The sequence below is a fragment of the Neoarius graeffei genome, chromosome 16, assembly GCF_027579695.1.
Source record: "Neoarius graeffei isolate fNeoGra1 chromosome 16, fNeoGra1.pri, whole genome shotgun sequence".
NCBI lineage: Eukaryota > Metazoa > Chordata > Actinopteri > Siluriformes > Ariidae > Neoarius > Neoarius graeffei.
Window position 1 is genome coordinate 45,081,125 of NC_083584.1, and position 13,791 is coordinate 45,094,915.

Below are 13,791 nucleotides of genomic sequence, written 5' to 3' on the forward strand. Positions count from 1 at the left end.
TCCTGGGGTTTTCACACACAACAGTCTCGAGAGTTTACACAGAATGGTGCGGGAAAAAAAAAAAAAACACTGAGTGAGCACTCAATGTGAGTGGAAACAAACGCCTTGTTGATAAGAGAGGTCAGAGGAAAATGGCCAGTTTGGTTCGAGCTATCAGAAAGGTTGTAATAACTCATATAAATCACTCTTTACAACCGTGATGAGCAGAAAAGCATCTCAGCATGCAACAGCAGAAGAGCACACTGGGTTCCACTCCTGCAGCCAAGAACAGGAATCTCAGAATCAAGAACAAGTTCCTATTAAAGTGGCCAGGAGTGTATGTTGTATTTCTATGTTTTTGTTATTTGGTCCCAAGAGTAATTCTGGCACTTTACTGTAGGACTGAAATTAACTGATCATGTTCTGTTACTAGAAAAACATCCCAAGATGGGTGGTTGAGAAGATTTCAAACAATCATGGTGAAAGTGAAGGAACTTCCTCAAGTTCTCAAGGACATTTTTTCCAGTCGAATGTTGTTTAACATGCTACAGAACCATAGCAAAGATCTTGGTCAGTGCAACTGGTTCCATAATATGCAAGTGGAAAGCTCGTGAAACCACAACTCCGGATAGGTGCTCCATGCAAGATTTTACAACGTGCTCTCAGAGTAATGATCAGGAAGGTAAGAGAGAAGCTAGCAGTCACTCCAAAAGAGTTGCAGGATGACCTGAAAGCAGCAGCAAAGATTACACAGAGAACAATAAGCAACGACATGCACTGCAATCATTTGCATTTTTTACCCTCAAACAAATCTTGTCTGCTCAAAAAACAAGCATGTCAGATAAATCAGAACTCTTTTGGAACAATATATTCTGGTCAGATGAAACTATTTGGCAATAAAGCCCCTTGTTATGGTTGGAGAAAGATGATCCCCAGAACATCATACCCGCTGTGAAGTACAGATATGGGAGCATCATGATACAGGACTGCATCTCTGCAAACAGTACTGGGGTATTACATGGCAAAGGAAACATGAATGAAAGGATGTACCATGAGGTACGAGAGAGGAATTTAATTTCACCGGCCAAGAAACTGAACCTGCAGAGAAGATGGTCGTATCAACAAGACAATGACCCCAAACTCAACATGGCCTAGCCAAGCCGAGTCTCCTGACTTGTATCCCATTGAAAACATCTGGAGGATTTTGAAATCGCAAGTCCATCAGAAGCACCTTCATAAGCTTGGGGAATTGAAGACAGTTTGCCAAAAGAATTGGGCTGAAATTAAACCACAGTGCTGCAAAAAGCTAATTACATCTTACTGTCGATTTCTCAAAGCTCAAGTGCCAACAAGAGCTTTGCAGCAAATTTATATATATATATATATATATATATATATATATATATATATATATTTTTTTTTTTTTTTTTTCCAAACATTATTTGTTTATGCTTATAAATACATACTTTTTGAACATATTTCCAATAATAAAATCAAAAGAACATATAAGAGCAAAGTTTTTTTTATTTCCATTTTTGTAAGCATGAATCTTCTGATTTTTAGACCTTTGTGTAGTGAAACAATTACAAACAACCAAGTCAGTATTTTATTGCCAATAAACCAAGTTTTTGTTTTCTCATTTTCATTTAGTGGCACAACGTACATCGCCATAGCTAGCTATCAGAAAGCTTTTTTTCACTCAAGCTGTCAAATTTAATAAGGAGATGGCTCTGTCCTGATAATGTGATGGCTGAAAGTTGCATACTTGCATTCCAAGACCAAGCCACAGTGCAGATTTAACCTCAGAGCAACCGAAGAGGATGCTGTAGGTTCGTCAACAATTTAGTCTGCCTTTATATTTAGGACATATGAAACAATGTTTTTCCATGCAACAAACCAACACTATATGCCTGAAAGTATGTGCACACCTAGCCATCACACCCATATGTGCCCATTCCAAAACCATAGACAGAGTTGGTACCCCATTTCTTCTTATAATAACCTCTACTCTTCTGGGAAAGCTTTCCACTAGATTTTGGGGTGTGGCTGTAGGGATGCGTGTTCATTCAGCTACAAGAGCATTAGTGAGGTCAGGCACGTCTAGTGAGGAGGCCTGGTGTGCATTCAGCGTTCCAGTTCATCCCAAAGGTGTTCAGTAGGGATGATGAGGTCAGAGATCTGTACAAAACACTCGAGTTCTTCCACCCAAACCTTGGCAGACCATGTCTTCACGGAGTGCTTTGTGCACAGGGGCATTGTCATGGCTGGAACAGTTTTGGGTGTCTTAGTTCCAGTGAAGGGGAACTGTAATGCTACAGCAAAGAGACATTCTAGAGAATTGTGTGCTTCTAAATTTGTGGTAACAGTTTGGTGAAAACCCACATATACCCCTTTTCCACCAAATCAGTTCCAGGGCTGGTTCGGGGCCAGTGCTGGTGCTGGTTCACAACTTGTTCAACTTGCGAGCCAGCTGAGAACCAGTTTGCTTTTCCATAGCTCGCGGTGCTAAGGGAAGCCACGTCATTACGTCGCTGTATACGTCAGTTACGTCGCTGTATACGTCATTACGTCGCTGTATACGTCAGTTACGTCGCTACGTTTGCATAAACCTTGGCGCGAATATCGAAGCAAAAACAACGCGGAAGAAGAAGCAGCAGCAACAACAACGATAATAATAATGGATGACTTCACGTTTGTACAGCTGCTGCTTCTTGTCGCTTAAAAATGGCGATCTTTCACGGTCTTGTTATTGTTGTTGGTCTTAACAACTCCGCCCCCCCCGCTGATGTAAGCGGTTCTTTCCTCTGGCCCAGCAGAGAGTTGGTGCTAGCCTGGAACCGGTTTTTCTGGCCCCAGAGCCAGTTCTTTGTCAGTAGAAACAGAAAACCCGGTTCCAAACTAAGCACTGGCCCCGAACCAGCCCTGGAACTGCTTTGGTGGAAAAGGGGCCTCAGGAGCATGATGATGGTCAGGTGTCCACAAACTTTTGGCCATACAGTCCATCCATCCATTATCTGTAACCGCTTATCCTGTGCAGGGTCACAGGCAAGCTGGAGCCTATCCCAGCTGATTACGGGCGAAAGGCGGGGTACACCCTGGACAAGTCGCCAGGTCAACGCAGGGCTCACACACAGAGACAAACAACCATTCACACTCACATTCACACCTACGGTCAGTTTAGAGTCACCAGTTAACCTAACCTGCATGTCTTTGGACTGTGGGGGAAACCAGAGCACCCGGAGGAAACCCACGCGGACACGGGGAGAACATGCAAACTCCACACAGAAAGGCCCTCGCTGGCCACGGGGCTCGAACCCAGGACCTTCTTGCTGTGAGGTGACAGTGTGAACCACTACCCCACTGTGCCGCCCTGGCCATATAGTGTATCTATAATATCAAAACACTTGCAATTTTGCTAGCCGATTCAGCTTGCTCGTTGCAGGCATGTTAGATGCAATCCATGAGATGTATTTATATATTTAACACAAAATTAAATAATCCAATACCAGGATCAGACTACACAATATTTTTGTCTTTCACGATGATCACCATGTCAGATTAGACAATCAAAGTGCCAGAACTTTTTGTCGCATCACAGTCAGGGAGACTGACAACACTACAGATTTGACCCTGACCAATCATCATTCACGTCCTGTCAGGGAGGAGGGTCAAGAAATTGTCAATCATGACTACAGAAAGAATATCAAGGACCATGTTGTAAAGAGATGTCAAACTAGGCAAGAAAATACAAAAAACTCTGACATTTTCTTGACTTTTCGTCAGGGACGTCCCAGACGCATCATCACTCTTCTTCGATTAGGTCACACAATAAGGCCCATCCGATGTTCCCAACGTTCATATTCGGGCCAGATGCTATAAATTTGCAAGTCACAACAAAGTTAATCATGTTAAAATCGAGCTGAATTTGTGTAGTCTTATACAGACTTTTTCATTGATGATGAAAAACTGGTCAACGTCAATCACTTCAAATACCTGGGCAGTTATGTTTCGAAAGACTGCACTCTGAAGCAGGAGCTGATCACATGTATACAGAACACATCAAGTGCTTATGGGCGACTGAAACAACGAGTTTTTGACAAACACAATCTAACCATAAAAACAAAAGTAAATGTTTACATTCAGTGTCTATTACCGATCCTTCTATATGGAAGTGAATCTTGGTCGTTGTACGCCCATGAAATAAAACAGCTACGCACTATCCAACGACGACACCTCTGATCAATCATGAATATCAAGTGGGATGACTTCGTTAGCAACGAAGAAGTTTTGAAAAGAGCCGGAGCAGAGGATATCGAAGTCCTCCTCGCCAAAAATCGTCTACGTTGGCTTGGACATGTTGCTCGGATGGAGGACACTCGAATGGTCAAAATGTTAATGTTCGGTGAATTAGCAGAAGGTGCAAGAACGGTCGGGCGTCCAAGATTACGTTTTAAAGACAATTGTAAAAGTTTATTAAAAAGTTGGTGGTTTGCTCAATACATGGTCTGACTTTGTTGCTGATCGTGTTAAGTGGCGACAGAGCATCAAAACGACATGCAACAAATTGAACGAACATCATATAAACAAATACGAAAAACGAAAAAAGGAGATAATCATTAATTTATTTTATACGTTTAGCATTCTCTAATTGTTTAGCTGTTTCTGTATTTTGCTCGCTTGCGTGACTAGGCTAATATATATTGTGTAGTCTAATCTTCACCGAGGGCACTTTAATACAAGCATGTAAAAACAAAACACAGATTAGAAATTAAGCATATATCAGGCCCTGAATGGACCCGGAAACCACTCGGACACTTCATGGAGATTTGAAGATCAACTTGCGTTATATAAAAGGATCACAACTGCTTGCAAAAACTGCTTTTATGCCGAGAAATCAAGCGCTGTCTGAGCACAACTCCTGACGGTCTGAGCTGAAACACCACACGCATGACGTGTGTAAGCCGTTGTTGGCATGGAGCTCATGTTTCTTTTTTTTTTTGCTAAAATAAATGTGGTGGTTGGGCTGTGTGTGTGTGTGTGTGTGTGTGTGTGTGTATATACAGTATGTATGTGTGGCTTGTCTAACCACCCCATGCTGAGGTGGAGCTCTACTCCCAGCCAATCAAAGCAACACACACACCCCTCACACTGCTGTTGTCAAAGTACAACCACTTACACACATCTCATCTCTGGTTTAACCATGTCGACCTTTATAGGACGCATGTTTACAAATCATACAGCTTCTGTAATATAATGCACCACTGCCCAACACTGCCCTAGTTAAGGATCGGAGTTATTAATCCGATTCATTGCAGGCTTAAGTAGCTTTTAAGCTATCTTTACTTGTAAAGAGGCAGTGGAGCAACTGTTAGGCCTCAACTGTAAATAACATGACACTACATTTAGGTTACAGAAGGATATCTAGATAGGTTTGTACAAGACTGGTAATAATACCTGTGCAATACTTACACGTGCAATTCCACCTTCGTAATATCTGCAAACCTGTTCATTTTTATCTCTAAATTTTGTAGTTATTTCTTTAATCCATCCAATCATTATCTGGAGCCGCTTATCCTGTTCTACAGGGTCGCAGGCAAGCTGGAGCTTATCCCAACTGACTGTGGGTGAGAGCCGGGGTACACCCTGGACAAGTCGCCAGGTCATCGCGGGACTGACACATAGACACACATTCACACCTACGGTCAATTTAAAGCCACCTGCATGTCTTTGGGGAAACCGGAGCACCCTGAGGAAACCCTGGGTGGCACGGTGGTGTAGTGGTTAGCACGGTTGCCTCACAGCAACCCAGCGGCCGGCAAGGGCCTTTCTGTGTGGAGTTTGCGTGTTCTCCCCATGTCTGCGGGTGCTCCGTTTTCCCCCCACAGTCCAAAGACATGCAGTAAGGTTAATATGGGACGGCCTTGAGCGAGGCACCTAACTCTTGACTGCTCCCCGGGCGCCGTTAGCATGGCTGCGTACTGCTCTGGGTATGTGTGCGCGCGCATGTGTGGGTTAAATGCAGAGAGGAAATTTCACAAGTGTGTGATGAATAAAGTTGTGCTTTCTTTCTTTCATGCGGACACGGACAGAACATGCAAACTCCATACAGAAAGGCTCTCGCCGGCTGCTGGGCTCGAACCCAGGACCTTCTTAGTTCTGAGGCGACAGTGGCAACCATGCGGACACGGACAGAACATGCAAACTCCATACAGAAAGGCTCTCGCCGGCTGCTGGGCTCGAACCCAGGACCTTCTTAGTTCTGAGGCGACAGTGGCAACCATGCGGACACGGGAAGAACATGCAAACTCCATACAGAAAGGCCCTCGACGGCTGCTGGGCTCAAACCCAGGACCTTCTTAGTTCTGAGGTCGTGAGGCGACAGTGGCAACCATGCGGACATGGACAGAACATGCAAACTCCATACAGAAAGGCCCTCGCTGGCTGCTGGGCTTGAACCCAGGACCTTCTTAGTTCTGAGGTCGTGAGGCGACAGTGGCAACCATGCGGACACGGACAGAACATGCAAACTCCATACAGAAAGGCCCTCGACGGCTGCTGGGCTCAAACCCAGGACCTTCTTAGTTCTGAGGTCGTGAGGTGACAGTGGCAACCATACGGACAGAACATGCAAACTCCATACAGAAAGGCTCTCGCCAGCTGCTGGGCTCGAACCCAGGACCTTCTTAGTTCTGAGGCGACAGTGGCAACCATGCGGACATGGACAGAACATGCAAACTCCATACAGAAAGGCTCTCGATGGCTGCTGGGCTCAAACCCAGGACCTTCTTAGTTCTGAGGTTGTGAGGTGACAGTGGCAACCATACGGACAGAACATGCAAACTCCATACAGAAAGGCTCTCGCCAGCTGCTGGGCTCGAACCCAGGACCTTCTTAGTTCTGAGGCGACAGTGGCAACCATGCGGACACGGACAGAACATGCAAACTCCATACAGAAAGGCCCTCGACGGCTGCTGGGCTCAAACCCAGGACCTTCTTAGTTCTGAGGAGACAGTGGCAACCATGTGGACACGGACAGAACATGCAAACTCCATACAGAAAGGCCCTCGATGGCTGCTGGGCTCAAACCCAGAACCTTCTTGGTTCTGATGCGACAGTGGTAATCACTGTCCTATATATGCTTTTTATGTATACTTAGAGGACTTTTACACTAATCTTTTTGTCTTTGCTGCTGTAACAATGTAAATTTCCTCTTGTGGGATAATAAAAGGCTGTCTTAGATATATAGATCTGAGGACAGATGAACAGACAGACACAGTATATTGATTTTTAAGGTTTGTTTACTGTACCACAAGCACTAGGTGTGGGTGGGGAGAGTAAAACGCCTTAGGTTTGACAGTGCAGTAAAAACAATGAAACATGGCTTGTGTTGTCAGGATGAACTGTTTGTAGTTCAGCTGCACAAATCCCAGTTACTGCAGGGGCTCATGGAGGAGGATGAGGAGGATGAGGATGAGGTTGAGACTTACTCTGTGGGTAAGCGGATCGGCGGCGCGCCTCTCCTCTGGAACACACCGTCCACGAACACGCCGTTCTTGCCCAGGCAGCGCAGGTAGAAGTCGGGCTCCTCGAAGGTGATCTGCAGGTGGCGCCGCGAGATGAAGCTCGAGTGGCCCATGTTGACATCCACGGATCCGTGTGACGAGTTGCGTCCCACAGTGACGGCGCGCTGCCGCATCACGAACTCAAAGTCGCGGCCGTGGAGGCGCGCGAGCGCGGCCTGCGCCGGAAGAGGCGCGGGCGCAGGGGAAATGGAGAGCGAGAGCGCGTGCGCCGCTGGTGGACTCGCTCCTCTTACCGGACTGCACGGCGCGGACTTCAGGGCCAGCAGAGCGCGCGCTCCGGTGTCGTCCGCATAATCAGCCATCTTTTTTTTGTTTGTTTCCTCCTGTGTGTTTTTAAAAGAAGGGGGAAAGAAGTTGAAGAGGAACTTGTAGAAATGGCTGAGAGTCGGGCAGCGCCTCCGCCTCGCTCTGCTGCGGGGAGTCACAACACCGGAGATGCGCGCGAGACACAACACCCGACCTGGATTACCTTCCGGGAGTCTCGTGCACAGCAAAATCCCACCCGTTTCACATCTCTTTCTTTCTCCGCCTGTTTTCACTGCCACTCAGATCGCATTGCTCGAAAGTTGAGTTTCGCGTCTTATTGACGTGTAAATAGTTTGATCACGGTCTCGAGAGCCAGGCTCGGATCCGGCGCACAAACAGTTAACCCTTGTGCATTTCCTGGAACCGGACGACACGTGCGTTACATGTGGCAGTGAAGAATATGAGAACACGGCGGCGGATTGTCAGACTGTGAGCGCCATTGCGGCTCGAACACCGCCGTGTTTCTCATCTCACGCTTTCCGTGCGGAATTAAGAAGCGCTTCGGTGCTCACGCAGGTTTGGGGTGTGGTGACGTCATTACCGACTGACCATTGGCCCCTTGGTCTGTTTATAAACATAGAAAGAACAAGAAAGAGTGAAAACACGGATGCCAGAGTCTGGTCAGGGATCAGTGAGCTGCTGGAAATGTCGACGCTGCACATGCAGTAGTTCTGGTGAATAATAATAATAATAATAGGAAGTGTGCAGAAGAAATGCATACATGTCAACCTATACGGAATGTCCGTATTTTATACGGATTTGATTCAATAAACGTAGTATACGGGCGTACAAATAAAGTTATACGGATTCTTTAAAAAAACTTCAATATTTATTTAGAGCTATAATCAATTCCCACGATGATAAAAGAGCGCATCACATTTACAAACGTACTAGTAAAGAGTTTTATGAAATCGCGCGTTATCTTGTGGTAGCGAGACTTCGTTCCACTTCTGATCATGCGCACACCGCATTGCGAGAATCCCGCCAACCGGGAAGTAACATTTTGTTTGAAACGCGTATTTCCACCTGAGCGACTTTCACTAGCGACTGAAAAGATTCTGAATGGGCACTCCGGCAAGATCAACACAGACACTTGCTGTGACATGCAGCCTAGTGAGGTATTGGTGCAGACTGCTAAAAAAAGCTGTCATGGAGTACAATTCAGAACGTTAGCATGACACTTTGTGTTTTTGTCGAACATTGGAGCTTTGTATTCATTCTGAAGGTTTATTGTTATTAATATTGAATAAAAAGTAACTTGGATATATCATTGTTAATTATCATTCAAATTTTAGGTAAATTATTTTAATTCGCATCTTATACGGATTTTATAAGGGAAATACGGATTTTGGAGGTTGGTTATACAGGTTTGATTGACCAAAGGTTGACATGTATGATAATGACTATAAACAAAGTCAGTGTTTGGTGTGAATCGACCCTTTGCTTAAAAAAAAAAAAAATTTAGTTTTAAAAGGAAACATTATCAGTTCTAAGTTTTACCAAGTATCATACAGAACCAGCCATGGTTCTTCTGGACACTTGCTTAATTTTGCACCAAAACCCAGTGTTATTCTTCTTCTGTCTGAAAGTGTTTCTTATGTACAGTAATATGCTGCTTTTTTTTTATTTTATTTTATTTTATTTTAACCAGGTTTGTCCCATTGAGATCACAATCTCTTTTACAAGGGAGACCTGGCCAAGAATGGCAGTACATGAAGTTCCATCACATCGTCACAACAAGCACAACAAAACATCGCCACATCAACACAAACAAAAACATAATTACATCGTCACATCAAAACAGACAAAACCTGAAGTTCAAAATCAAAACTAGTAAATTTACAAGGTTTAGTCAGATATTTGCTCTCCAATAAAACATTTGCACTCCTGAAGCCTGGATGTAATGGAATTTATCATGGATTTGAATGCATTCAGAGATACCAGACTTTGAAGTTTGAGCTCTGCCTGCAGACTATTCCATGTACTTGGAGCAGAAAATCTAAAAGCTTTCTTTACTGACATACAGTGCTCAGCGTAAATGAGTACACCCCCTTTGAAAAGAAAGTTTATTCATCACACACTTGTGAAATTTCCTCTGCGTTTAACCTATCTGAAGCAGTGAACACACAGCCATGCTAACAGCGCACAGTTAGGTGCCTCAGCCCAAGGCCGTCCTATATTAACCTAACAGCATGTCTTTGGATTGTGGGGGAAACCACCCCATGATGCAGAGAACATACAAACTCCACACAGCCGCTGGGTTCGAACCCAGAACCTTCTTGCTGTGAGGCGACTGTGCTAACCACTACACCACCGTGCCACCCGTGAAACCTAGCATTTTAAACAATATCTCAATGAACACAAACAATTTCCAAAATGTTGACAAGACAAAGTTTAATAGACCATCTGTTTAACTTATAACATGAAAGTAAGGTTAATAATATAAACTTAGATTACACATTTTTTCAGTTTTACTCAAATTAGCGTGGTGCAAAAATGAGTACACCCCACAACAAAAACTACTACATCTAGTACTTTGTATGGGCTCCATGATTTTTAATGACGGCACCAAGTCTTCTAGGCATGGAATGAACAAGTTGGCGACATTTTGCAACATCAATCTTTTTCCATTCTTCAACAATGACCTCTTTTAGTGACTGGATGCTGGATGGAGAGTGATGCTCAACTTGTCTCTTCAGAATTCCCCAAAGAAAATAATTTCTTTACACCACAAAGGTGAAGGCTACAAAAAGATCAGCAAAGCTTTACTTATCAGTCAGAATACTGTAGCAAAAGTGGTACAAAAATTTAAGAAAGATGGAACTGTAACCATCTCACAGAGACGTCCAGGTCGTCCACGGAAGTTAACACCTCGACAGGAGCGTCTTCTGATGAGAAGGGTTGAAGAAAATCGGCATGCAAGTTCACTGCAGTTATCTAAAGAAGTAGAAAGACAAACTGGGGTGACTATAAATGTTTTTGGATATAATAAATATCAATACATGTACAGACACACACCTGCAGGTAAACATAAAAACATATACAGCACATGCAGCCATGCACACAGAACCATGAGTATAAATACACAACCAAAACCACCATGATGAACCATCCTTGGTGGCTCTAAATTGACCGCAGGTGTGAATGTGAGTGTGAATGGTTGTTTGTGTCTATGTGTTAACCCTGCGATGATCTGGCGACTTGTCTAGGGTGCCTGTCGCCCATAGTCAGCTGGGATAGGCTCCAGCTTGCCTGCAACCCTGTAGAACAGGATAAGCGGCTGCAGATAATGGATGGATGGATGTTTCTGATGTACAGTAATATGCTGCTTTCTTTATTGACATCCAAACATATTTCTCTAACATTTAATTTATTGCTGGAAAACTAATATTTGGAAATCTATTTTTTTCTTTGCACTGACTCAATAATTCTTCTTAAAAAAATTAAATAAAAAAAGGGCAGCATGGTGGTGTAGTGGTTAGCATTGTCGCCTCACAGCAAGAAGGTTCTGGGTTCGAGCCCAGCAGCTGGCGAGGGCCTTTCTGTGTGGAGTTTGCATGTTCTCCCCGTGTCTGTGTGGGTTTCCTCCGGGTGCTCCAGTTTCCCCCACAGTCCAAAGACATGCAAGTTAGGTTAACATGGGGCGGTCTTGGGCTGAAGTGCCCTTGAGCACTGCTTCCTGGGTACTGTAGTGTGGCTGCCCACTGCTCTGGGTGTGTGTGCATGTGTTCACTGCTTCAGATGGGTTAAATGCAGAGGATGAATCTCACTGTGCTTGAAGTGTGCATGTGACAAATAAAGGTTTCTTCTTCGTCAAAGTCCCTCCTGTGCCAGGACCTGGTCTTCCCAGACAGTCTGCCATCCCAGGCCCTTAAGGCACATTGGGCAGTGCCAATCTCCGCTTCTATAGCCCTCAGCCTGTCACCTAGGGTTACAGTGGGGAGCTGGTCCTCTGGTAACTGTGAGAGTTTGACTTGCATCTGTATTGCAGCATGCCTTGCCAGACAGCAATAGGTACCATTTTTATGATGGTCTTTGATATTACCTGACCGCAACTAGAACTCCCAAACTCCCAGTTGAGAGGCGGACATGCTAACCACTAGGTCAGCTCGCAGTGACTCGATAATGTACAGTAGAAGTCATCAAATTAAAATCTATAAAAAAGTTTGCATTAAAAAAATTTAGGGTGCCTAAAACTTTTGCAAAGTCATCCTCATCACTGCCAAACCCAATCTGGGCTTGAGGCAACCATGTTTGGTTGACTTGGCCAAAACTGCAGCAGTAGGGTGGCTGATTCCTTTCTGCACATTCATACACACACCTACGGGCAAGTTAAAGTAGCCAGTTAACCTAACTGCATGTCTTTGGACTGTGAGGGAAACCAGAGAAAACCCACACAGACACAGGGAGAACATGCAAGTTCTACACAGAAAGGCCCTTGTGAGCCACAGGGCTCAAACCCAGAACCTTCTTGCTGTGAGGCAACAATGTTAAAGGGTGTGGCAGCGGGGGTGTGGTCAAGCGTCGGTCTGTGAATGGAGGGCGGAGTCAGGGAAGGTAAGTGGCAGAATCACTGCACCTGATGTGAATTAACCTGTGTTTGTGTGTCTTCCCCAGTGACCCCGCCCTATAAAAGGAGAGAGAGAGCAGAGAAAGGGAGCTCTTTCCCGACCAGAATGCATGTGTGTGCGTGTGTGAGAGAGTGAATGAGCTGAAAAGCCACATACACAACAGAAAATAAAAGTTTCTGAGAACTCAGTTCTGGCCTGCCATGCTTCTGTGCTCCACCCACCTGCTCTGGTTCTACAATGGTGCCGAAACCCGGGACGGAGCACAGAAGGAGACAGCTCCATGGAGTCCTCCCCCTTCAAGGACCTGGTCCATGCCCTCGCCTCGGCCCAACAGAGCCAGCACCAGGCGCTGGTCGCCCTCCGGAAGGAGCAGGAACAACAGTTCGAAGCCCTGGTGCTGGCACAGCAGGAAGATTGCCAGGCGTTCCGGCACCTGCTCGTGTTGGCGGGGTCCACCATCACCACCGCCGCGGACCCTCCCCACCTCACCCTAATGAAGATGAGTCCACACGACGACCCCGAAGCCTTCCTCGCTCTTTTTGAGCAGGCAGCAGAGGCATGGGGTTGGCCGGTGGAACAGCGTGCGGCGCACCTCCCCCCCCCCGCTAATGGGCGAGGCGCAGCTGGCCGCGCTACAGCTCCCCGCCGACAGCCGGCTGGTCTACGCCGACCTCCATAGGGCCGTCCTCCAATGTGTGGAGCGCACCCCGGAACAGCAACAGCAGCGTTTCCACGTGCTGCACCTGGAGGAGGTCAGCCGGCCGTTCGCATTTGGCCAGCAACTCCGAGACGCCTGCCGGCGGTGGCTAAGGGCCAACAACCGCAGCGCCGAGGCAATCATCGACCTGGTGGCGCTGGAACAATTAATCACCCAACTTCCGGAAGGAACAGCGGAGTGGGTCCAGTGCCATCACCCAGCATCGCTGGATCAGGCCATTGAGCTGGCAGAGGACCATATGGCGGCTGTTCCGATGGCAGGACAGCATGTCTCCTCTTCTCCCCTCTCTTCTCTCTCTCTCTCCCCTTCTGTTTCTCGTCCTCACCCCATTCCTCCACTGCGGAGGTGGGGGCCGGCTCCACCCCAGCCGGCCCGCCGCACCCGCGGTGCCCTACCGTTTCCTACTTCCATGTCTGTGTCTTCCCCCCCTCAGGTCAGTGAGCTCCGAAACACCGGTGCAGAGGGAGAGCCTGGGCCGGTATGCTGGTGCTGCGGGGAGCCGGGGCACCTCCAGCATCAGTGCTTGGCAATGGAGGTGGGCGCAATGGTCCGGATCCCCGACGTGCCAGGGACCGCCCTCGATTGGGCTGGAGCGTATCGCATAACGGTGAGTATCCAAGGGGATACATATCAG

At 46.3% G+C, this 13,791-nt stretch overlaps 1 protein-coding gene across 1 annotated transcript in view; it reads right to left on the bottom strand.

Annotated features, from left to right (window-relative positions):
* The window catches only part of foxk1 (forkhead box K1), a 46,856-nt gene extending 38,495 nt beyond the window's left edge, over nt 1-8,361 (bottom strand). The window contains exon 1 of the mRNA XM_060943062.1: nt 7,467-8,361. Within this exon, the coding sequence (XP_060799045.1) occupies nt 7,467-7,864 (398 nt within the window). The 5' untranslated portion in view covers nt 7,865-8,361. The remainder of the gene's footprint in view (nt 1-7,466) is intronic.
* Between the last annotated feature and the right edge of the window lie 5,430 nt (nt 8,362-13,791).